At 36.9% G+C, this 26,050-nt stretch overlaps 1 protein-coding gene across 1 annotated transcript in view; it reads left to right on the top strand.

Annotated features, from left to right (window-relative positions):
* The window catches only part of FIRRM (FIGNL1 interacting regulator of recombination and mitosis), a gene marked incomplete at both ends in the record, with an annotated part of 44,511 nt that overhangs the window by 15,827 nt on the left and 2,634 nt on the right, over positions 1–26,050 (top strand). Inside the window, 12 exon segments of the mRNA XM_084249481.1 lie at positions 2,454–2,534; positions 5,068–5,132; positions 8,953–9,101; positions 9,487–9,616; positions 10,707–10,893; positions 11,655–11,737; positions 14,344–14,395; positions 15,596–15,685; positions 19,803–19,988; positions 21,638–21,760; positions 22,848–22,943; positions 24,516–24,629. Coding sequence (XP_084105607.1) covers positions 2,454–2,534; positions 5,068–5,132; positions 8,953–9,101; positions 9,487–9,616; positions 10,707–10,893; positions 11,655–11,737; positions 14,344–14,395; positions 15,596–15,685; positions 19,803–19,988; positions 21,638–21,760; positions 22,848–22,943; positions 24,516–24,629 — 1,356 coding nt within the window.

Genomic DNA, 26,050 nt, shown 5'->3' with positions numbered 1-26,050 from the left:
AACTTTAGTATCTCCTTGGGGGAGGAGGGTGGACACAGTTCAACCAATAACAGCCTCTAAAGTTGGTAAGATATTCTCTACTATGTTTTGAACAAGCTTTCAGAATGATTATTGTATTAAACTTTTAACATATTGTTCTTTAGCGACCAATGATTTAGCTTTTCTGTTAAGAAAATTTATTAGTAAGGTTCTTTGATATAGGTATTTAATTTCTACTGTACTTCCTGTTTCTGCTTAAAGCTTACAGCAATTTATATGTAGGAAATAAACATCTGCTTTTACATCTATTTCCTATTTATATTTTATTGCCTGCTGTGTTTAGGATTTAGGGTCTCCCCCTACCCCAGTATTTTTCTTGTTTTATGTAAAGGAAGAATGGATACTTAACTTTTTGATATATTGAAAAATGGTTTTCCTTGCTAATTTTCTCACCCTTTTGTTGGCATTGAAATACAAACTTTCTGTTTTAAACAGTTGACTAATTCAAAGATAAGACAGTATTTGTGTTATGTTTGCTTTTTGAAAATGTTAAATGTTCTCAATTTAATTAGTTTAGTAATGAAGTAAAACTAGAGCCTTCAATCAAATCTTATCCAGTTTCCCTTGAATGAAAAAAGAAATACTTATAGTAGGTAAACATGACAGAATTATGTGTCGTGATTTATTCAGTCATTTTCATAAGTATTTCTAGATTGCTTATTGATGCCAGAAAATGTACTAATTCCCCTCAGTTACTTACAGTGCAGCTTAGGAGGCAAATAAGCTAGTAATTGTAGAGTAGTGTGGTCTTCGGAAAACTGGGTTTGGCTTATGGCAATAAAGGTATGAATCCAATCACAAAGTCGGGAGAGATTTCTTACATCTAAATAAATTAAGAAAATTTCTTAGTATTAAAAAGTCATCTTTAGTATCGTTACTTTTAAACTTCTATATAACTAGATAAGCGATTTCATGTTCCGAATTATCAAAGAAAGGTACATTTTCATCTACCCTGTTTTTGCTGAGGAAAATTGAATAAAATGCTGTTATTAAAGGTCAAAATTGTTACATTCAAGCAGTGCGTCATCTAGTTCCATTTTATTGGTTTAATAAATAAAGGTTGTGCTATATTTTTGGAAAAATATTGAACATACTTAACATTAAGGTTAAGCTATGATGTTTACTTGAAAGTAATGTTATGTCAACTACATGTCAATGAAAGACATTCAAGATTATTCTCAATTTTAAGACAATATTATGTTTGACTTAATTTTATGGTACCAATATGAAACTCTTTGGATTGTAGTGTGCTTTCTACATTTAGGTGACATAGCAACCTAGTGTCAGGTATTTTTTAAATCTCACAACAACCTTAGTATAAGTAAACCACATTGCAACCTCATAGGTTAATACATTCCTAACAACATATACTTGTGCCAGGACTGAAGTCCAGGCTGGATAATGCCTAGTTCTCCACCTCCCTTGTATACACATAGCTATTTTGGCATTTTCACTGCTATGTCAAATTACAAATGTAATACATACTCAGCAAACTTACACATTATAAAAATAACTATTGTGGAGAGTGAAATCCTGTTTTACGTGCTAGAGAGAACCACAGGTAAGTAAGGTTTTGATTAATTTTGGGAGGCTTGGGGAGCCAACACATGCACATTTTAAAATACTGGATTATGTTATACATGTTGTTTTGCAGCTTGATTTTTTTTTTTTAATTTTATCTTACTTAGGACTTTTTGTGTACATGAAGATTCTTTGCTATGATAGTTTATGGATATACCTTGAATTTATGTACCATTCTCTAGTTGATGGGAACTGGGCTCATTTCGATTTTCACTATATAAAAAATGTTGCATTGCCTACCTGTGCTAGATTTCTATAGGATCTATTTCAGAGGTGGAACTGACCGTGTGAGTTTTAATACTTCAACTTTTAATCATAATGCAAAAAATGTATTAGGCTTCCTCAACTGGGGAAAGTGCTTACTACCCCACTTTCTCATCAACTGGGATATTATCAATCTTTTTAATCATTGTTGATCCAATAACCCTTTTCTCTGCTGCCACCTCCCACCCCAAGATATGTAATTAAGTTATAAATTGGAGTTTTTCCAATGTATCATTTTTATTGGCTTAAAGACCTTTTTCTTTTGATAATCTGTTGACTAATCTCATGTAACAGAACAGTAAGGTATTTGTCTTTCACTTTCAAATCAACCAAGAGTGATCCCCTTTTTTGCTGTTATGTTAAGATTTCAGTAACTTAGAGTTAAATTTTTTTAAATAGTTGTTATTCGATATGTGTGTTGCTCCTAACAATTCAGAAAAGAATTCTTTTCTTGAAAAATATTTACTCTGCTTACTAAAAGACTTTTAGAAAATATTTCCTCCTATGAAAGTTTATCTAATATCATATTCTCATTTAATGTGGTTATTTTTTTTCCCCACTCCTGACAGGATAATGCTGACTACAGATTATTTCAGAAAACACTCAAATTATGCCGTTTCTTTGTTAACTCCCTTTTGCATTATACCAAGGTAAGGCTAATTTTTTATAATTCCTAAAGCTGATCTACAGTATGATTTCTTTTTTAAAATCATCCCACCAAAAACAATCTTTTGAAGTTTTTCAAGAATATATTTTTGTAGACTTTTTAATGATTTAATGTTGTTAATTGAATATTGAGTATCTGTTATGTCACTTAAGTTGCTGCTATCATTGTTACTGGTTTTTCTGGTGCCAGAATCTGGGACTGGCCTCATCTCTTTTCTAACAATTTTTATTCAGTTCTCTGAAAGAAATGGTTTTGTAAGCATAAATATAAGTAAAATTATATAAGCGTGAATGAATTTTCAGATTATAGTTTAATTTGCTTCTAAGCATTTATAACTTATTTTTACCATGTTTCTAAATTAAATTGTTCAAATGTACTTACCTTTAACACTAATAAATCTTAAGAAAACATTTATAATTGGATTCTAAGGATAACACTGTAGTTGAAGATATGTATGAATAAAATAGATATATTATGAAGGCAGATTATTTGGACAATAGAGAAGAGAATGCTGACAGCAGCCAGTGAAAGTAAAAGCCGTTGGGGCCCAAAAGAAATTTTTAGACTACACTAGTTCTTCTAGGTTCTTTTTAGACTAGATAAGTAATCAAAACAGCATTCATTTTCAATGAATGACCTCACTTTGTATGTCACTGAGAAAAATGGAAGTAATTAAGAGAGCTTGCATATACTGCCTCCATCATATCAACTATTCCCCTGTATCTGGTCCTATGAACTCCCTTCTTCCCATGAATGAACTACTTGTGGGCTTATTCACAGCTAGCCTCCTTATTGATGCATTGAATTTTATACATCAGCTAGGTTATTGAAGGAAAAACAATGAATTTAATAACATATGTATGGAGAATTCACATGGTTGTAAATTCTAAAGGATAATGAAGCAGACCAGGAATATCTATCCTGTGTTTTAGGACTCAGATAATTGAAAAAAAAAAAAAAAAGCACGTGACAAAGGGGGGCTTACCTCCTACTTAATGTTAGAGATGAGATTCTTGATAAAGACAAAATGATCTGATAAATCTTGAACTGGATGAGACCCTGAACTACATTCTAGGTCACAAGAGGGAGAACAGTGATTGCTTCTTTAGTTGAGAAAAGGGCCGGGAGTTTAGGACCTGATGATCTCCTTTTAGATTAGGGACTGGAAAAGGATTTGGGCTAGAAAAAAAGCTTCTTTTGTCTTCAGGGCCCTTGCTTCCCTGGCAACAATCTGCATCCTTTAAGTAATGGTAATAAACCTCTGAAGGCTCACTGTGTCTTGATTGACCTCCAGGTCCCATAACACAGTGATTGGAGACCTACTCTGGGCCTACAGGGAAAAGCCTTTACTGACCCTTTAGGGGAGACTGACCCCACATGTATTTTGTAATATTAGTAATTTTTTTTAAAAGATTTATTTATACAAGCACTGGGTACAGTCAAAAGCACGGGAGGGTGAGAGAATTCACCAGAGCGGGGAACAGAACAGGCAGAGTGACGAAATACACTGCTGAGGGGAGCAGCAGGCACAGGTAGAAGAGGTCTGTCGTGCCATGTGGGACCCTAGCAGGCGGCTGGGTATCAAACCGGCGCTGCAGAGCCTGCAGGCAGCTTCGCAGCCCAGCGCTCAACCGCTGTGCCACCAGGGGAGGCCTGATATTAGTAATTTTTAAAAATACTATTATTGTCTGTGTTGATTTTGTCTTTGACCTTGTCTTCCTCTTTTTTTGAGCAAATGATAAGGATCTCCAATGACCTTAGTCAGAAATCCATAGCATGCGCACTGACACATTGTTGTCCTATTTGGTATACTGCTCAAATTGGTCCTTTTGGGCACTGCCACTTACCTAGTTGGGTGCTCTAACATTGGATTCCCTGAGCTTTTAGGGCGTGTGTTTCACTGATAGAGGCAGTTAATGGGAGAATCTTGTCACCATTGGCATTTGATATGTAATTAACCATCTGGTAGTTGCTTGGTGTATAGAAAGCAAAGTTGCTCTTGTTGATGGCCATTTTTAACCCTTTTCACTCAGGGGAATTTAAAAAAAAAATCATGTCTTCTTGCTACATCCTATAATACAATAAGAATTTTCTTTTACTTTCTAAGAGATAGCCTAACCATAATGGTTGGGGCATTTACAACTGCTTTTTTCCCTGATTTTTAACGCGCTGACTTAAATTATTTAATAGTTTTAGTTTTCTGCGAAGTGGGGCTAATAATATTTCATAAGATTTTTGAGAGGACTGACATTAAGTAGTATACATAAAGTTACTTGCCACACATTTACTGAGCACTTAGTAGGTAATGACAGCTACTAATTGTGGTTTTGGTGATTATTTCATTAGTAAAGAATTTCACGTGCTTTGCCTCATCCTTTTTTCTCATGCAGGAAAAGTTTTTAAAATTCATTCAGCACTAATTCTTTTTGGATTTTGGTTTATTTTGCATGCTTATGTGAGAAAATATGAATTAGAAAGGCATTATATAGAAAGAATAAATTGTTGTTTTATTTTAGGAGTTTCTTCCCTTTCTTGCCGATTCTTGCTGTATATTGCATCAGCTTTATCTTCAGATACACAGGTAAGAAACATGCCATGTGATTACTAAAATGTAACACTGTCATTTAAACCATGCAAAGGTTAAGTATATCATGTTAAAATAAAACATCAGAGTAAATTTTTTAATGCTTCAGTAAATTTTTATCTGCTTGAAATATTTGGAGATGGAAGCTTTTAAAGAATAATTTGCATGTTTTACCTACTTTTATAGTCTTAATTAGTACCTTATTATACTGGAATGATGAATAATTGGTCAAAACCAAACAAAAAATTAAAGGTTATGTATACATGTATTTTTTTTTTTTTTTGCATTGGTAAATTGTTTTTGTTTAATTTTTATTTCTATGGGATTTACATTGAGTAACAACTCCAGCTGGGGTGGGAGGAAGCTAATTACAGAAAGGTATTATAATTTAAATTGCAGCTAAGTGATATCTGGAACTGACAATTATCTCAAGAGCCCTCAATTTGGCACTAAAATAATCTGTGAATTTATGCATCTGACAGTGCTAGTCATTTTAGCCTCCCACACATACCTCCTTTCCATTCCTCATTATCAATAAATGGCCTCATTTTGTGTGTCACTGAGAAAAATGGAAACAATTATAAGCACTTTCATGTATTCCCTTCAACAAAACTATTCCTTCTGTATCTGGTCCCATGAAATTCCCTTGTTCGCATGAATGAGTGATCTGTGGACCTACCTACGACCAGCCTCTTCATTGGGGCATTGGATTTTATCCTCGAGCATGGTCTAGGGCCTTGCTGTAGTAGTTGTTCCATTTCCCACTTGCATCGTAAGTAGATCATTTCTCAATAGGTCATTATCGTGGTATACTGACATGCTGGTATTTTTCCCATCTTAAGAACGTAACGATGATCTCTCAACTCTACATTCTCTTCTGAGTACCTTACCATTTCTTCCTTTGTTTACAACAAAACTTCTAGAAATCATTGTCTATACCTCTCTAATTTTTGAAGCTGTTTTAATGAGACATTCCACTCTTGACCACTTGTCAATGTCATCTGCGATCTCCACATTGCTTTATTCAGTGGCCAATTTTAGACCTCATTTTATGTAAGCTGCCAGCTTTTTTTTTTTTTAAAGATTATTCACGCATACAAGAACCAGGGTACAGGCCAGATGTACGGGAGGGTGAGAGGATCTACCAGAGACAGAGCGGGGAACAGAACAGTCAGACTGACCGAAATACACTGCTGAGGGGATCAGTGGGCGAGATAGGAGAGTTCTGCTGGGCCATATAGATCTCTCCCTGGCCAGCCAGTATTGAACCCGCGCTATAGAGCCTGTGGACAGCTTTATAGTGCTGCGCTCAACTGCCTGCGCCACTAGGGTGGCCCTCTTTTGTTTTTTAAGGGTACTTCTCCCTCTTGTACTCTGCTAATTTTACCAGCTCCTCCTCAGCCTCTCCTGCAGCTTCCTCCACTTCTCCCCACATTTCTTTAAGGTGATTATGCCCCAGTATTCAGTCCTCAGGCTGCTTCTCTCTCAGATCGTATACTATCAAGATTTTATCTCTCTCCCCAGTTGTGATAAGAAAATTCAGGGTCCCAAAGGAAGTGGTAATGCTGTAAAGGTCAGACACATTATTTTTTAAGTTTATTTATTTATGCATACAAGAACTGGGGTACAGGCCAGAGGTGTGGGGGGTGAGAGGATTCACCAGAGACAGAGTGGGGAACAGAGCAGGCAGATTGAGTGAAATACACTACTGTGGGGAACAGCAGGCAAGTCAGGAGAGGTCTATGCCATGTGGGTAGCTCCCTGGTAGGGGATCGAATGCGTGCTGCAGTGGCTGCGGATAGCTTCATAGGTTGCGTCTTAACCCCTTGCGCCACCAGGGAGGCTGCAGACTCATTATTTGCAAAAAAACATGGAAAAATCATGGAAGCAATAGAAAAGTTTGGAATGTGTTTCAATAAAGTACCCACACAATATATTAAAGGTAAAGCCAGGCTAGGTGATTAGGTTGGATGACCAGAGGTCCATGGTGGGACCACTTCCAGAAGCAGCATTTGCCTTTCCTGTAATTGGGCTGGATAAACTCATGTTTACAGACCCTCTGGCTAAGACAAAATTTGGGCATTTCATGGTTGACGGGAGAAAATAAAATTGTATGAAAGATTGAAAACAAAGTTCTTTCCCCTTTAAAGCCGAATGCCGAACCGGATATATACACTTAAACTGACCCAGACCTAACTCTTGATTTCTACCCATTCCATCTCCACCCCCCTCCCCCAATAGATTCTCTTGTAGCTTCCTCATTTATTTAAATGTGAACCTTGTTCTTCAGTTGATCAGGCCAAAAAACCTTGTTATTTTGACTTTTTTTCTTACTCTCATACCCACATTTAGTCGATTAACAATTATGTTGTTATCTTTAGTATAAATATGTTTGTGTGTATGTTTATGTGTGTGTAAGTATATATAGTCCAGTCCTCAGCACCTAAACTGCTTGTCATTCAATGCCATCCACTGTTTTCTTTGGATTTTTGCAGAACATCTTATGTACTGTGTCTGTTTTCACCTTTGCCTTACTCTAATGGGTTCTTTATACAGTAGCCACAGGGAGTGATTGAACTTAACTTAGATCATGAGATTTCTCTGCCCAAACCCTCAAATGACTCAAAAAATTCATAGAATTTCAGGTAACTCAGAGTTTCCTATGTAGCTTTACTTTTTCCTATGTAGTTTTTTTTTTGTTTTACTTTTTCTCTGCAGCTCTTACTAACATATACTGTATTATGTACTGCTTGATTATTATTTTAACTGCCCCTTTATTAGAATGTAAACTTTATAGACAGGCAGTGACTTTGTGTATTCTGCTTACTCCTGTATCACCTGCTCCTAGAACAGTGCCTGGCATGTATTCATGGATACTTTATAAATATTGTAAGATAAATGAATTTTAAAATGCATTGTTTGATTGAAACACTTACTTTGATGTTCAGTAGCTGTTCAAGCTGTTCAAGTTTATGGAATTTTGTCACCTATATTTATTTTATGTCTCTTGCCTCAATACTTTAATCCTCAAAACTCTGAATCAGCGTTACATTGATTCAGTGAAGAAACTGAGGCTCAAGGAGATCAAATGAATGAACCAAATTCATTAGTCAATAATTGGCAGACTGTTTTTCCCATCAAACTACAAAGTGTTTATCTTAAGTGAATTCTTCCATATGCTTCTATTCCCTGGAAGACAGACTTCTCATGTATTGTCAAATTTGCCACAGAACAACATTGCAGAGAGTATTGACTATATATCTAGTTTCACATTGGTTATGATTAAAGTTGAAGTCCCAGTCACTCAGAAAATTTCCATGAAATACTCTTTGTATTGTCTCTGTTAGTGTGTAGTTTAGTTCTTGTAAAGTTCTTGCTTCTGAGAAACCGGGATTAATTTATAGTAAAGTCAGCATTCTGTTGATTTGTAAACAACTTTTAATGTAGATAATTAAACCAGAGTTTACCAGAACTCTTTTTAGATGTAATGTTTTCACTAGTTAAGACTCATATTTAATATAAGTCTATATTAATATATTTAATATGACTCATATTTTTATAGTATTTAAGGATACCATTGTTAAAATGCATCAAAACAATATCAAAGATGATAAATGTTTAATTTTATAGATTCATAGCCATGTTATTTTGTTTATAGATCTTCATACAATTATGGTATTTAGTAGTTTGACTTTTGTTTTATAAAACGTGTAGCAATTTTTTACATATTTCACTGGTAGAAGAATATCAGTTTACATAATTATCTGTAGCTAAAAGTAGAAGGTAACTATTACTGAATTTTATTCCTCCCTTTCAGCAAGTTTCCTCCCAGCCTGTATGCTGCCAGCATCTCCAAAGCACAGCAGAAAGAAATAGCATGCACTTTCCTGGTGACTCTGGACCCACTTATTAGTCAGCTTCTCACATTGCAGCCTTTCATGCAAGTGGTTTTGGACAGTAAATTAGGTAAGCTTCAAAGCAGATTTAATCTTAAATCGTCTATTAGCGACGATGTGTCAGAGACAGGATTATTTTCCTCATGTGTGTAACCTTTTTGAAAATTTTACTTAAAATTCCTTCTACTTTGGGCCTCCCCTGGTGGCGCAGCGGTTGAGCGCTGGGTTGCCTGCAGCCTCTGCAGCGCCATTTTGATCCCTGGCCACCGGTGAGGGTCCCAACAAAAAAAAAAAAAAAAAAAAAATTCCTTCTACTTTGTTGTCTTGGAACATATTTGTCACAAAAAGAATTATGCCTCCAATTTCTTTACCTATAGCAGATTTTTGCTGAAAATATGTGGAGTGTGTTTTTACCAATCTGTTGTAACTAATTAATGTGTTTCTGTTACTGTAAGAGCTGCCATGTGAACTACAGTTTCCACAGTGTCTGCTGCTGGTTGTCATTATGGATAAGCTGCCCTCTCAACCTGAGGATGTGCAGACCCTGTGGTGTGCAGAAAACCAAGTCTCAGAGGTGACAAACAGGTAGCAAATAAGTTACTCATATTATGAATAATAATTCCCATATTACAAATGGCTTAGAATGCCTTATTATGTCAGGTATTCTGGTTAACAGTTAACTGTGTAGACCTCATCTATTTTGCTGCTTTACTAAAATGGATAAATACAAAGCCTCTCTATATATGTATGTATAAAAGAAATCTGTAGCAATGCTAAAAATATTTTAATTTTGTTGAATGTTTTAAAGGGTATTGCCTAGTAGTGTTGTAAACACTGAGTTTAATAGACTAGGTATATATATTTAGTAACATTTAAAAATGAGCTCTGGTAACTTAGAGTAGCTAGCATTCTAGTTATCTTCTGGGGAATTTCACTTGTATTTATCCTCCTTGCCAATATTGTCTCGAGTTTCTTACTCCCTGGGTTATTGCTATATTTTAATTTTTCACCATTTCCTTTAATATATTTTGTGTATAAATACCAGGTTAGTCTTCTGAAATGCAGCTCTGAGTTTCCTATTCTTCAGTGTCTCTCAGAAACTACAGCGTTATGTTAGAATTTCTCAGCTTTGTATTTAAAGTGCATCCTATTTGTTGCTCTCTTCTGCTTTTGTTCCTCATTCTTTCCTACATATATATATATCTAGCTTCTGTCAGAGTGGTTATTCATGTGTACCTTTCACTCATACTTTGTCTTTGTTATTTATTTGTATTTTGCTTATTTTTAATTATTTAAAATCCTCTGAAATTTCTTAACCATTTCATCTTAAAATGACCCTTCCTGTCTGAACTATAATACTTATTTTTTGTTTTATTTATAATATCTAATGTAGCTATTTAAGATATTATGCTATATTAATCTCAAGTTCCTTGGCAAACTTGTCTTTGTATATACTTTTAAAAGTGCAGGAAAATTCTTGTATTTTAAGGAATTTCTCCAATAGGGACTATATTTTATTTTTATGTGAACATGTTCACCCATATTAGAAACTTGTTCATATGTACCTCTTATAACAGTCTGCTTTGCTAAAATAACTATGTATCATATTGTTAGTCTATCTGCCAGCTACAAAATGTTAATAACAATGGGTTCAATGTTCTCGATTTCCTTGCAGGGTGTCTCTACTCAAAACCATTTTCTACAGTTTCGAGCAGTGTTCTGGTGAACTCTCTCTGCCTGTTCATTTACAGGGAGTCGAGAGTGAAGGGCACACTGAGGTTGCTGTCACCTTGTACCAGCATGTCTGTGTTCATCTGTGTACATTCATTACTTCCTTCCATCCCTCACTATTTCCTGAACTGGTGAGTTTGCTACTTGTCAGGCTAAGCTAAAGTTACACTTCGATTTTCTTTTCATTGAAATTTGTGATTCAGATATAGAAAAAAGTGTGGGAATACTTAATATATATTCTTTTTAAATGTAGTTCTCTCAGCTTATCGCTTTTATCACTTATATCAGTTATGTCCTAACAAATAGGACACAGTAGCATTCAGTTGTAATATCTAGCTAAATTGCTTGAGAAAACATTTTAAGTGGGTATGTATGAAAAGTATGAGAAAAGATACGCAGATTTTTACCTGATTCAATTAATTAAGAAGTTAATAGTTTATAGTACCAAGTCTCCTACAGATCTTAGGCCTAATGAAGATGTGTATGTGTGTCTGTGGAACCAGATTAGAAAAGAGGTTGAGGAAATTGTAGGAAAAAAAATTCTTAGAATTTATTTGTCAACATTATTTAAGACGTTACACAGTGAGTGCATATTAAATATTGTACTTGAATAGTTAAAGGCAAAAACATATTTTATATGTTTCAAAGATTTCAGGATATTTAGAGACTTTTTTATGGCTATTAGGGATTGAGTTATCACATTTAAAGCCACTTTGGAATCCACATAGCTCAGCGCCGTGCTTAACATATAGTAGGTGCTCAATAAATGTTGAGGGGGTGGCAGCATAACTTCTTTCATATACTGGAGAGTAGTTATTTGGATTCTGATAGTCTTATTTTTAACTTTGAGAAATGTAATAAGAATTTATCATAAACTTTTGTATTTCTTTAGGAGGCTGCCCTATTGAATGCTGTGCTGGATGCTAATATGATCACCTCTTTGTTAGCTATGGATGCTTGGTGCTTCCTTGCTCGGTACAACATAATTTTTGGTTTTCAGATTGATTTGTAGTAGTGATTGAGGATAGTGATTTTATTTTTGTACCACCGGTACCTATTATATCAGTTCATTAAAGTGCTTTTCCCCCCTCCCCCTCCTTACAAAGACAGACACTTAGCTCTTCTAAATAACTGCTTCATTTCACCCCAGAGATTGCTGTGCTGCACATTTTTGCTCTTCAATTTATAGTTAGCTATCTGTTTACCTCTCTATTTGCTTATTGCTTTATAACCCCTTTAGTACTTCTTTTATATCTGTCTTGCTGTTGACATATTCTTTTAATTTTGGCTTTTCAGTGACATTTCTTACCTTCTCAAGTGATAACCTTGCAGGATTAGAGTATTCTAGGCTGGACTTTTTTTTTTCTTTGAATACTTTGTATTCTGCCATTACCTTTCGTGCCTATAAGGTTACCACTGAAAAGTTCACAGATGGTCTAATAGGTATTCCCTTACAGGTTACTCTTCTTCTTTCTCGCAATGCTTTTACTATTCTGTCATTGTCATTGGCTTTCAACACTTTTATTACAGTGTGTCTTGGGGTGTGTCTGTTGGTATTTTCTTTGGAACTCTTTGGGCCTCGGGGATCAGAATGTCTAGTTCATCTCCCAGTTTGAGGTGGTATTCGCAGTTATTTCTTTAAGTTTTCTATGCTTTTCTCTTTTTTTCTTCTCCTTCAGAGATCCCCATGACACAGATATTACTTCTCTCTAGGTCCTGAAGAGCTCTTAAATGGTTTTTTTCCTCTTTGTTGTTTCATTTGTGTATTCACCACTGTACTTTTTTTTTTTTAATTTTTAATAGAGGCATGTTTTATTTATTTGTTTGTTTGTTTATTTGTTTGTTGTTTATTTGTTTGTTTATACATGCACTGGGTACAGTCAGAAGCGCGGGAGGGTGAGAGAATTCACCAGAGCCAGAGCGGGGAGCAGAGCAGGCAGAAGGACCGAGGTACACTGCTGAGGGGAGCAGCGGGCGGCAGGAGAGGTCTGCACGCCATGTGGGACCCTCCTCTGGTGGCCGGGGAGCAGCTGGGGATCGAACCAGCGCCACAGAGGTGTGGGCAGCTTTGCAACCCAGCGCTCAACTGCTGCGCCACCGGGGAGGCCCCTCATTCAGTTTTTCTTAATGGCAAACATGATTATAATTGCTACTTTAAACTCCTTATCAATCACATTCTGCAGTTCTGCTGAATGGAGACTTTTCTTGGGGTGTTTTTGCTCCATTTGTGGAATGTTCTTTTGTCTCTTCATTATTAGTGTCTATAGGTTATAATAGGGAGTTGTTGTTTTTTTTCTTAATGACTTTTTTTCGGGATATTTCAATAGCTGTTATCTCACAGAGCAATGCCTTTGTACCTATTGAAATGGCCACAGCATTGGGGTTGGCATGGGGTAATGGGAAGGTATTGGGGCATCAGGCCATTGAGCAGTCACCTCCAGTGAGCATTAAGGGTTCAAATTTTTGGTAGTGCTGTGGGTACCTGAGTTCTGTGGTGGGTATCCCCAGAGATTCCTCTCCTGTAGGCCAACTCTGAACCAAATGTGTCCTGCATTTTCGTGCCAACCTCCACTCTAGACTGTGCTTGAGCAATAGCTGTAGTGCTAGCTTGAGGACCAGAGTTGAAACAGAGCTGCAAGTGAGAATTTTTCCTTTACTCTTTGAATAGTCTTACATTGGGCCGCTTGTTCCTGTTACTGACATCCAGAGCCCTAAACTCCGGTTCGTGAGAGCAGTCAGTTGCTGTCTGGGTTTGGGCCCTCGGTCAGGCAGGTATTTTCAATATCACAGCCTCAGTCTGCAATCCTAGCCTCTTCTAGGAGACACAGTCTCTTCTGCAGATTTGGGTCCATGTGCTTTAGTTTAGGAGCGTCAGGCTCAAGCTAGTAATCACCTTTCTCCCTTACTACCTTAGTTCTCTGGGGGTGTGCCTTGTGTCCTGCACATCAGCTCTCTGCACCCCCTTCTCCATTGTGGTATCCAATTTTTGAAATCATCCATATGGGAATGTGCCTTTTGAGTCAGCAACAGGAGAGGCGTTTTATACAGCAGATGCTCTTCCCTTTCTTGACATGTATTACCTGCTGTTGCTCTAGACATGGTTTATAATTTTTCATATGCCTTCCCACTGAACTTTTGATTCTCTTGTATGCCATAGTCACCTTTTATCTTTTAGGGGTTGTTGATTTTGCTTTGTGATTGGGTTGTGACTATGTGGAGGAGGCAAGCCTGGAGTCTTCACTCTGCCACTGTCTTGCTAGACTAAATAAATTATTTTATACCTAATAGTCTGTAGAAAACTTCTTTTTCTAGTCTTTTTACAACCCCCCAAAATGGTTTTAATTCGTGTAACATTGCTTAATTAGGAACCAAGTTCCCTCTTTTCTTTCTTTGGTTCAAGCCAAAGACGCAGCAGTTGCTGGGATAGTTTTATATATTTTGATATTCCTTAGCCATGCAGTTTACATTCCTTAAACCTGCAGTTTACATGCCCTTATGAAAATAATTCTTTATGGAGTGTATCTTAATTTCTGAATATTTGGATAAATAACTGTAAAGATTGCCTTCTCTATGTATTTCAGATATGGGAATGCTGAACTCTGTGCACACCATGTCACCATAGTGGCTCATCTGGTGAGTGAAATTACACAGCCTTGAATATCCACTTTCTGTTTGTTCTCTGGGGATGTGATAATTGTAAAGAATGACTATCAAAGGCGAAATAGCATGGTAGCTAAGTTGTTTTGATAATTTTCTTTACCTGCGTTAATGCTTATATTATTGAGAAAGATTACTAGAAACATGGCAAAACTGGGGGAATAGTTTCGTATTTCTGAAGTTTTTTAGTGTTCTTGTTAGAAAGACTAACTTAGAACAAGCTTAATTGAATGCACAGTAGAAATAGTTGTTAGTTACAATGTTGATGACCAAGACTTCATATTACTTTCTCTCATTTCAATATGACTTCGACAACTTGACTCTTGATTTTGTTTTATATTTCAGTGATGATGACTTGAGGGGGACTAAATTTGTCAGTAATGAATGCCTTTTGGGATACTGGTGCTTTGTGAAAGGGTACAAAGAAAAAAATGATTTAGTGATGGTTTTAATCTTTTTATTGACCTTTTGCTTTTAAATTCTGAGGTGGTTTTTAATATATTCCATACCAGGTGGTCATGGCTTGTGTTTTTTGACCCCAGCCTTTGATATATATCTTATGTGGGTGCTTGCATCTTTGGTTTCTAGAAGAGCTATTATGTCCATATAGATGTGTGTCCATTATACATATTATACATATTATAGCATGTATAAATCCAGTGTAGTACAGGGCAGCTGATGTCTGTCTCCATGCTAACTATCTGGAGCACTAACACACTTATATTGCATAAAACAGATAAAGAGCAGTTTTTATGTTATGTGTTTTAGGTCTTCTTCTTTCCTTTAAATAAAGGCTCTGCTGGTACATTATAATAGAAATTGATTTCCAGAATATTGACTTAACAAAATCTTTTATTGAGAATTTCATTTTGTATATTTAAATCTGCCACTATACTGTTGTGCCTAAAGCTTTAAAAATCCCATGACTTTTCTTTGAGTAGGTATAGTAAATATCAAAATAGTAACTAGAAATAGAAATTCTAGAGTGATGTTTTTAAGTAATGTTTTCTCATTATAAAATTAATCTAGGTTCATAAATGAAAGAAAAGCTTAAAATTAAAAATTACCTATAATTTTATCTTCCAGAAAGAACTAGTGTTAATAATTTTGCATATAAAAGCTTATGAAAACTGATTTTAAATCAACCGATCTTACCTTTCTCTCCTGTCTTCCCAGATAAAGTCTTGCCCTGGAGAATGTTATCAGCTTACCAACCTGTCCATACTATTGAGGCGTCTCTTCTTCTTCATGACCCCACCCCAACAGGCAAGGATATCAACTTTGTTACTGTCTTCCAGCAGCTGCTGAGAGTTGGATTCAGACTCTTATGTAGACCTTCTATCCTCTTCCTTTCTTGCCATTTATTTTATGTTTTATTATTGACAAATCTGAGCATAGATTTTTAATATATTTAATTTGCTTTTTACTTTTAGCTGGATTTAGATTTTGATACTATTAAAGAAAAACCAGAGCTATATATACAGTAGTTTAAACTGTAAGGACAGATTTTATTAAGGAACTACTGCAATCAGGGAGAAGGGTCCTTAGTGTAGAACTGGGCTCAATTCTGAAATCCACATGGACAGATAAGGATCAATAGCCAAAGAGCAAGGTGGAAGTGAGTGGACAAAAATTACTCAGAGGAAATTCCGGGTAAGGGTGTGATTCTGGCTAAATTGAATCATTGCATTCTTGCTAAATGTAGACAAGACTGGGGAAATTTCTCTAAGCTGACTTCAGATTCTTGCTAAATAGTAGTTGAGAAGAAAGCTCAGAAGCACCTGCCTCTCTTAAGTTTGGCCAAGGAAAGAATCCTTGAGAATGTCTTCACTGCTAGTTGTAGTCATTCTCTCTTCTGGAAATATACATTATTTCTCATGCAGTTAAGATGTAATGACATGGTGCCATCTCCCTTGCCTCTTTAGCTTATTTTGAAGAGCTAGAATATTATTTATGCCCTTAGTGGTGTCTCTAATTTTTCAAAAATTTGATCTTCTAGGGGAAAATGAAAAGCACAATGAGCTTTCCCTGCTTACTATTGTGAGGAAAGCAGATGCTGCCATGATAGAGTCTCCAGTACAGAGACCTGTGTAGCACAGTGCATGTTGGAGCTTCTGGAGCTTTACAAAAGTATGGGCTCTTTAACTCATCAATGGAGTGGTGGCTGTACTGTGAGACTTGGTAGTTGTTGTTATTTGTTAAATTTCTATATGATTTTGACAGGGATCCCAGCTTGGGAACTGCTAGATAAGTGAAGGGGTTCTTCACCAGTTCTTAAGTCTACAGACCTTGGTTTGAATCCTGATTTTCTGGGACCTTGGGAAAGTCATCCTTCCTGATTATCTACAAGGTGGCAGATATGTACAACTATTTTGAAAGATTTTTAAGAACTGACAGTTAATATTTGTGAAACACTTAGCATTTATAGGCTTAGAGGAATGCTCAATACTTACTAACTTTCTTTCTTACTAGGGTCTTAGCCCCAAGTCCATGTCTGCTTCCCTGCCTTTAGAGAGGTTGTCTAGGTACCAATGAAACCTCACTAACCCTTGTCTTACCTTCCTTGAAGGTTATCTTCAAGGTATAAAACACCCCTCTTGGCCCTTTTTCCTTTTCTCTTCAGATGTGATCCTTTTTCTTAAAGGAATGAGAGGGAACTGACCTTTTTGAGACTATAGTATGTGCCAGGCTTTGTACCAGGCACTTTAATTCATTAAGTTCCACAGCAGCCTTAGATGAGTTCATGTTTTACAGATGTAGTAGTGACTCAGGGAAATAACTTCCCCAGACTTGCCACAATAAATGACTGAGCTGGGATTCAAACCTGACCTGATTATAAAATCTGTGCACCTGCCACTGCTCCATGTGCTTTTCCAACTGAGGCACAAATGAGAGTTGTTGGGTCTTCGTAGGTTAGAGATCACTTCTGGGGAGGTGCTGTGGGACCAGGAGTGGTGGAAGCTGATGGTGTTTGAGATATGTGTTGAAGGACCTATGAGTAGGAGGAGGGGAGTTACCTTAATGAAGGAGGTTTAATGTGCCTTCTGCACTAATGTAATGCTACCATTTTTAATATAAAGTAAAAATTACTATTGCCTTTTAAGCCCACTGGTGTATTTTTTCCTCTCTACTCGTTTTTTTTTTTTTTTAAGATTTATTAATTTATGCAAGCACTGGGTACAGTCAGAAGCGTGGGAGGGTGAGAGAATTCACCAGAGTGGGGAACAGAATGGGCAGACTGACGAAACGAACTGCTGAGGGGAGCAGCAGGCGACAGAAGTCTGCACACCATGTGTGACCCTCGCCGGTGGCTGGGAATCGAACCGGCGCTGCAGAGGCTGCGGGCAGCTTCGCAGCCAAGCACTCAACCGCGGCTCCACCAGGGGAGGCCCCCTCTCTACTCAGTTTTAAGGAGGGAAGTCATAATTCTCTGCATATATTCCTTTATACTTCACTGTTTGTGAATTGTCAGTTTAAATCTTTAAAACTGCATTGATACCAGAATTTTCAAACTCAAGAGTATAAATAAAATGCTTCTTTGTAACAAATCTGGCTGCCATTATCCTGTTATGTAGCCCAAAGCACTATTGTTTCTATTGTGGAATGGGACCCAGTTCATTCACTCATGGGACTTTATTAGAGAGAAAGGTGATGTTGAACTACAGCTTATCAGTTGGCACATTTCTCTTGGCTTTACTGATGTACTTTGATTTCATAAATAAAGTGGCTTCTTATAATAGCATAGTTCAGCAAAGGACCTACTTTTTTGACTTTTTTTTTTTTTAAGATTTATTTATTCATGCATACAAGAACTGGGGCACAGGCCAGTTGTGTGGGAGGGTGAGAGGATTCACCAGAGACAAAGCGGGAACAGAACAGGCAGACTGAAATACACTGCTGAGGGGAGCAGCGGGCGAGACAGGTGAGGTCTGCCGCTCCATGTAGGATTCTCACCGACCTGGCTGGGTGCTGCAGAGGCTGCGGACAGCTTCACAGCGCTGCGCTCAACCACCTGCGCCACCAGGGGAGGCCCCTACTTTTTTGATGTTAGCAGCTATCCTAGAAAATGGCCACGTGATTTTGCCCTTATTTTGACAGCGACATATTTTCTGCAAAGTAAAATTTGAATATAAATACACTAAACAACAGTACAGTTTCTGTCAAACTTATAGTATTGATGCTCTATTTTAAGAGAAGTACCATTTTTTTGTATTAACATGACATACTACATACTTTGAACTATTCTTTCAATGGTAGAATGGATTTGCCAATTTGCCAACCACAGTGTTATGGAGTTGTGGCTTACACTTCTGAAACTAATTTCAGATGTAGCCTACTAGGAAACTGAACCTATGACTTGCTTTTATCAGTCCTGTTGATAGATTAGATAATAGCCACAAAAGTTGACTGACTCAATCTTTTTTTTTTTTTTTAATAGTTTTTTTTTTTTTTATAGAGGCATGTTTTTATTTATTTATTTATTATATTTGTTTGTTTGTTTTGTTTATACATGCACTGGGTATAGTCAGAAGCGCGGGAGGGTGAGAGAATTCACCAGAGCCAGAGTGGGGAGCAGAGCAGGCAGAAGGACCGAAGTACACTGCTGAGGGGAGCAGCGGGTGGCAGGAGAGGTCTGCGCACCATGTGGGATCCTCCTCCGCTGGCCGGGGAGCAGCCGGGGATCGAACTGGCGCCGCAGAGGCCGCAGGCAGCTTCGCAACCCAGCGCTCAACCGCTGCGCCACCGGGGAGGCCCAACTGACTCAATCTTGTTGCCTTTTTTTGAAACATCATTTTTGGCTTAACTGCAAGGAGATAAGCACACAGATGCTTGGGACAATATTACACTGCTTGTGTGGAAGCATGATAAAATATTTAACATTCTTAGTGCATTTGTATCTGCTCTATTTAAATTGTCTTTTATTTTGAAAACAGGGATAGCAAAAAATTCATGCTCACTTGTGTTAACTTTTTATTTATTTATTTATTTTTTTAAGAATTTTTTTTTTTTTTTTTTTTAAGATTTATTTATTTGTTTATACAAGCACTGGGTATAGTCAGAAGCGCGGGAGGGCGAGAGAATTCACCAGAGCCAGAGCAGGGAGCAGAGCAGGCAGAAGGACCGAAGTATACTGCTGAGGGGAGCAGCCGGTGGCAGGAGAGGTCTGCGCACCATGCGGGACCCTCCTCTGGTGGCCTGGGAGCAGCCAGGGTTCGAACTGGCGCTACAGAGGCTGCAGGCAGCTTTGCAACCCAGCGCTCAACCGCTGCGCCACCAGGGAGGCATGTGTTAACTTTTTAAACATTAAATATGGAAGCTATTATTTAGCTTTTGTGTATTCATCCGACTTCATTATTCTTGCCTTTTTAATAATTTATTTCAGATGGAGTTTATCCAGAAATTTTCCCCAAGAGCAGCAGAAAATTTGCTTCTGTGGCAATATATTTCCTTCCAGGCATTACCTGCTGAGCTCAGGAAACAGGCTGCATGTGAGGTCTCCAGAGCAGGCACCGCCCAGTGCAGGAGGTGGCTGAGTGGCTGCCACACTATGGGAGAACTTGTGTCTCTGGTAAGGCAATGATTTTGATTGACTTAGTTCATTCAGTGACTGTTTATTGAGCACTTTCTTAGCTACTGGGGATGGTTTGGTAGTAGATAGACACAGTTTCTGCCTGCAGATTAGAACCTAGCAGTATTTGAGATTTCTGTATTATAAAGGTATCTATGAGAAACTACTGTTATCTTGATTCATATAAATTGTTTAGTAGCTCAGGACATCTGGGAACAACATGAAACACATTATGAAACACTTTATTTGCAATATTTTTGATGGCACATCTCTGGATTAACAGCAGATATTCTAGCTGACAAAACTAGAATTTTGTGCAAACCTACTCTGAGCCTTTCTGTACCTCCTTATTTAGGATGTTTCCTCTTAATAGGATAAAAGGAAGCTCACCTATAAGAAATAAAAAAATGGGATTTTTAAAAATTGAATATAGTACTGTAGTTGAATTTTCCAGTTTTATCATATTCACTTACTGATTCATTCAACAGACATATTTTGAGTGTTCTTACGTGCCAATTTCTGTTCTAGGATTTATTTGGGGATTTGTAAATCAGGGACCCAAAATAAGCAAAAGTCCCTAATTTCATGGACTTAGCTATGTACAGTAAAATAAGTAATATGTCATTTTGTGATAAGGGGAGAAAAATCAAGTATGGGGGCAGGACATTCAAGGGATTGAATAATTTTGAGTTCAGGGTTTTTTTGCAGAGTATGTATTTCTGTACTGAGTGTAAATATTCTGATACTTTGGTATGTAATGGCATTTGACCATAATTATTAGAATAATTTAAAACATATCAAAAGGAAATGTGATTTTCATGTGCCTTTATTTTAGGAAAACTATTAAATACCTAGTCGGGTAGGTTAAACAGCTCAGGCATTGCATTTTTTGTACACTAACTTTTATCGGTAAAGTAACATGTCTGTTTTCTAAAAAGAAAGAAATATCTATGACCAAAACTTCAGCTTGGCAGTTCATTTACAATGCCTTTTTGGGAATGGAAATAAGTAAATCTTAAAAGATGTGTAGTAATCAGATAAAGTTGAATGTGGTGGTTTAAGTTAATGGATTAAAGCCATTACTGTTACTGATCATTACATTCTCACATGGCCTTCACATTACACCCCTATACCTCAGCTCACACTATTCTTGGCCAGAGATCAGAGTAAATCCAGAGATTAGTTTCACATTTTAGGTAGTATAATTCTCAAGCACTGTGTGTGCTTATTGAATGTAGTGTTCCTGAGAAATTTTAAAGATACAAAACATTAGAAATCTAATAATTTAGAAAGACTGCTAGGTACATAGTGTGAATATACAAAGTTTTTAGTTGCTAATGACTATTATAAGTCAGCTTGGCCATACCATTTATAAATTAAAATGCAATGCTGTTTAAATTTCATTTTCTACCCAAAAGTGAGAAAGGTTTGCTTAGAAAAATGAAGCAAATGTTTCTGGGTATGAGAAAAAATAGTTTTAATGAAATACACTGTACTAAATGAATAGCTGAAAAGATTACTGTGGGTCTTAGGAATATGACTCTTATCTGGGTTTTTATGAAGAGTTATTAGTAACTCATAACACCAGATAGTGGGGCTCCAGCTCTGGTGTGTGAACGCAGGTCTTTTCCCTTGTCTCTCCCTTATAGAACACAGCACTCTCTGCTCTGCTCGCTGTGTGTAATTCTGCTAGTGAAACTTTGGACATTGGACAACAGACAGAAATTATGGAGGTTGGGAGTCAGCTTTGGGCCTTTTTGAACATTAAACTGGTAAGAGAAGCACTGATCATCTCTTAAGAACAAATATTGAGAAAGGAGAATAGTATTGAAATTTCTCTGTAGAGTAAAATATCTATGGGTGCTAGTGATTTATTTAGAACTTGGGATTAGAACTTTAGATACCTGTTTGTACTGCCAGCCAGTTCTTTGTAAGAATGTTATAGAATTATATTAGTGAAACTAGAGTCTAGTAAGGTGACAGTGACATTCAGTGTATTTTCAGGGCCAGTATTTTAAAAATCTCTTCCCCGATTACTCTTCTCTTGGGTGAGTTCCTGCTCCTGTGATTTTAAGGTCTTTTAAATGATGTTTTACAGGTGGAAGGGGCAGGTGACTGGGTTATAGTTGATTTGTATTCCTCTTCCTCAGCAAAGCCAAAGAGACCAAATGCTGGTTGAGCTAGACTTAGAGTGATCCATGTCTCCATAGATTATGGTAGTTTTAAATGATGTTTTAAAAATCTAAATATCACATTTGTTTCCCTTGACTAAATAGAAGTAAGTCTGTGCCCTAGTTATACCAGCCAGTGAAAGCTAAAGGCAACATTCATACTTTTGGGAACTAACAGCAGTGGTTTTACAGTTACTGTTTTTTTTTTTCATTAAAGTTCATGTATGGCAGATTTCTCTACTGCAGTATTTTGGCTTCAACAAGTGCTTTCCCCTGATCTCACAAGTCATGTATTCCCTGGGGATCTCTCTCGGGGAACACAACTTACAATATGATAGAAACAACAATTACAGAGAAGAGAAATGGGATTTCAAGAACTGAAAGGAACATAAAAACTTTTCAGTAGCAGACAGAAGTACTTAGCTCTCCGTGTGAGTTAAATCTTTGAATTATGGCTCTGCTTTTTACTGACCACATGATCTTCAGCAAATTACTTAGTCTTGCTGCCCCTTTTTCTTATTAGTAAAGTGAGGGTGATGAGATCTACCTATAATAATAGTATCATAGTTGTTTAAGGTGAGATAAGTAGAAAGCCCTAGCCCATTGCCCAGTATATAATAAATGCTCATTAGAAGGTTGCTAGTCTCATGTAATTTAAAATTTTCTCAAATTATTTTGTTTATTTAAGGTAACAAGTCAGCCTTGTGTTCAGCAGACACTCAGCCTTTTACTTCCACTGTTGGGATTTTTCATTCAAACGCTAGATCCTCAGTTGATATATCAGGTAAGAATAGTGAGTAAATTGATATTTTGTTGAGAAAGTTAAGCTTGTATGACTTAAAATAACTTTCTAGCAAGTCCTTTTTTAATGATTTATTGCTCAGTTTGTACGTTATCCTTTCTTACTGAACATGAACATCATAGATTCACTTACTATCCAAGGATGTCTCCTCACGTCTCCTCCTTCCTTCTAGGAGAATGTGGTTAGTGTAACTGGCTGGAAATGCAGCCTTTTGTTTTTCCCAACCTCCCTGGTACTGAGCCCTCAAATCTTATTATGTTAGCTGCTCAAGAAAAGTCCCTGAGGTTAGGCTCATGGCTCATATGCTGACTCTGAATCACAGCAGATTAAAAGGCATTTGAGCAGCTGTGAGAGTGGGGACCAAAATGGATTTACAGCTAGTCCTCATTGTTTCTTTGCAATAAAATAGTTTTGATCCAACTACTGAGTTTTCGTTTTGACCCCCAGCTTATATGGGGTGAGGCAGGTAGAACTGGGGTCTTTGTCCAGAGAATTTTTGTGATGTTACCTAAGTTATGCTCCCCTTTTGAAAGTTGTGAGCTCATGAAAAGAGACCTTCATCTTGCCTGAAGTGATTTTGAGGCCTTGAAATGGGTTCTTGCCTAGGCAGACCTGATCTCCAAAATCAAGAGTTGGCTTAAGTTTATGGTCACCTAAGAAACACACACAAACTGTTAGGATGTAAAGCTAATAACCCTTTCTGTTTTGGATGCTGGAAGAAGTGTAACCTGTCAGGGTACATGGTGGTAGGAAGTGAAATTTAGTAATACTTTGTTTTCAGTAGCTCTGGTGAGCTACATGAAGAAATTAGCATTATGTACATGAAGAAATTAGCATTAACAAGTATTTACTAATTATATACATTTTAATTAACTAGATGTGTAAACATGGACTAGTAAATTATAGAAAATGAGAATACTGCAAATAATTGACAAATTATTTGTTGACTAAAGGATCTAATGTTCTTTCAGAAATTAAAGACAGATAGTTTTGCTTAACTAAGGGTCTGAAATTTCAACAAAATCATTTAGGGATTGATTCCTTTATAAAAGACTTGGTCTCACTGTTCCTTTAAATTCAGGGGTTGGCAAAATCTGATCTCACTAAATTCTGCCATCCTGTTTTTCAGCACAAGAACTAAGGATGATTTTTATATTTTGTATGTTTATATTCATGGGGAACATTCCTGTGTTCCTACAAAGTCTCAAATATTTACCATCTGGTCCTTTATAGAAAGGTTACCGGTCTCCATTTTAAGGAATGAATTTATCATTTATGAAAAATATACATTTTAAAGATTGAAGGAAGAGCACTGGTATATAGTTTTTCAGGAACACAGGGTTTTTTGCCTTTAATTTTTTGCTTACAGTAGTGGTCGGTAGGAAGAATGCTGTAAGATGAACTCAAATCACTTGTGCTTTTTAAATTCTACTTGTGATTTAGGCTTTGTGGAGTGTTCAGTGGCTGAGTTTTGATTCCCTTGCCCACATACCCATCAAAATCTCAGTGATTTAGTCTCTTCATTTATAACTGTTTGTGGTGTTTCCCTCATAGGTAATAATTTTGCAAACCTCACTTCTTAAGTTGGAGCCTCCTGACCATGTTCGTTTGGCAATGCTGGATTTCCTATCTTCTCTAGGAAAACTTACTATATCTCAGGCTACCCAGGTAATACTCTTATTTTGTTATCATGTTATTAAAAGCAAAATCTCTGTAGAGTAAGTGACTGAGGGATTTGCAGGCTTTTAATTTGGGGACTTCTGTGTATTGTTGACAATGAAAGTTAGTGAAAAAAAAATCTTGTGGAGAGATGATGTTACTACAGAACTTGTTTTCTTCCAAAATCATGTTGATATAGAAGTAACTGTGTTGTCTGTAGTCGGAGATTCTCAGTCCAACTAGGCTTTAGCACACAAAGCTCCTGAGGAGGGAAAACATATTTGTCTCACGGGATGCAGTGTTTAATGAGAAAATCTGGTTACTGAAGTTGTTTTCTTGGTTTTATATTAAAGGAAAAGACAGTGTTTTCCAAAATGTTGGAAAGGATATTTATGAAAGTGTACTTTTACGACCTAACCGTACTCATTTACTAAATTTTATCACATACCTATCTCACAGCAAAAGGAATTCTCTCTCTTAGGGTTCTGCCTTCCTTATTACTTTGGTCCAAATCCAGCAATTCTAGAAACTTGATTTTTTTTCCCCCATACGTATGTAAGCTCATCAGTGAGCTGTTTCTGTAATCAGAAAGCTATTATGGACATTAGTCAATAAATGTGGATTAAAATTTCTGAAGCCAAAAATTTAACTGGCTGTTTTCTACAGAACCCTTTCATTTATTTGTTCACAGGTGAATACTGCTCTACCATTTGTACAAAAAGTTTTGTATACCAAGATACTTGCATTTGAGCAATCTTTCTAGCATAAAATATACTCAAAATGCTGCTTCATTTATGTGTAGTTGTGGACCCTAATGTGCCCAAAAATCTAAGGAAAAGATGTTTTATTAGCAAAAGTTACATTATGTATTCCCAGGAGTGAAGTTAGGCCCTGAAGAAATTTTGGGGTCCATCAGCATGTTGAGGCATTTTAAAGTTCCCAGATGAGATTGATACATTTATTCAAGAAAAAACAATTCTTGCTATGTACCAGGTGCTGTTTTAATCGATTACTGAGGTTTCAGTAAAACTAAACTGATCAAGTGTATATATATATATATATATATACACACACACCCACCACTGTCTGTGGAGAGGAAGCAGACTAGCACAGTAGTGACACATATATATTAAGTGGAGGGGAGTAATTTGGAGAAAAATTAAGCAGTGGTGGGGAAGAGCCTGCTCACTGAAGGGACATGTGAGTAAATCTTGAAGCTGAGCAAGCCAGCCATGCAGGAGTCAGACAGAAGCATGCCTGATATGCCTGGGGAGCCAGGACAGCCCACACAGGGAGTGGGGCTTAGCATGCCATTGTAAGGACTTTGATCTTTTACCTGGAGGAAAATGGGAGCTATTGGAAGGATAAGAGCAAAGGAGTGACCTGACCTACCCGTGTTAACTATGTGTTCATTGGGATGGAATTAGAGA

The sequence above is a fragment of the Talpa europaea genome (assembly GCF_964194135.1).
Source record: "Talpa europaea genome assembly, chromosome: 12".
Classification (NCBI taxonomy): Eukaryota; Metazoa; Chordata; class Mammalia; order Eulipotyphla; family Talpidae; genus Talpa; species Talpa europaea.
This window is presented reverse-complemented; position numbering and strand designations above follow the sequence as displayed.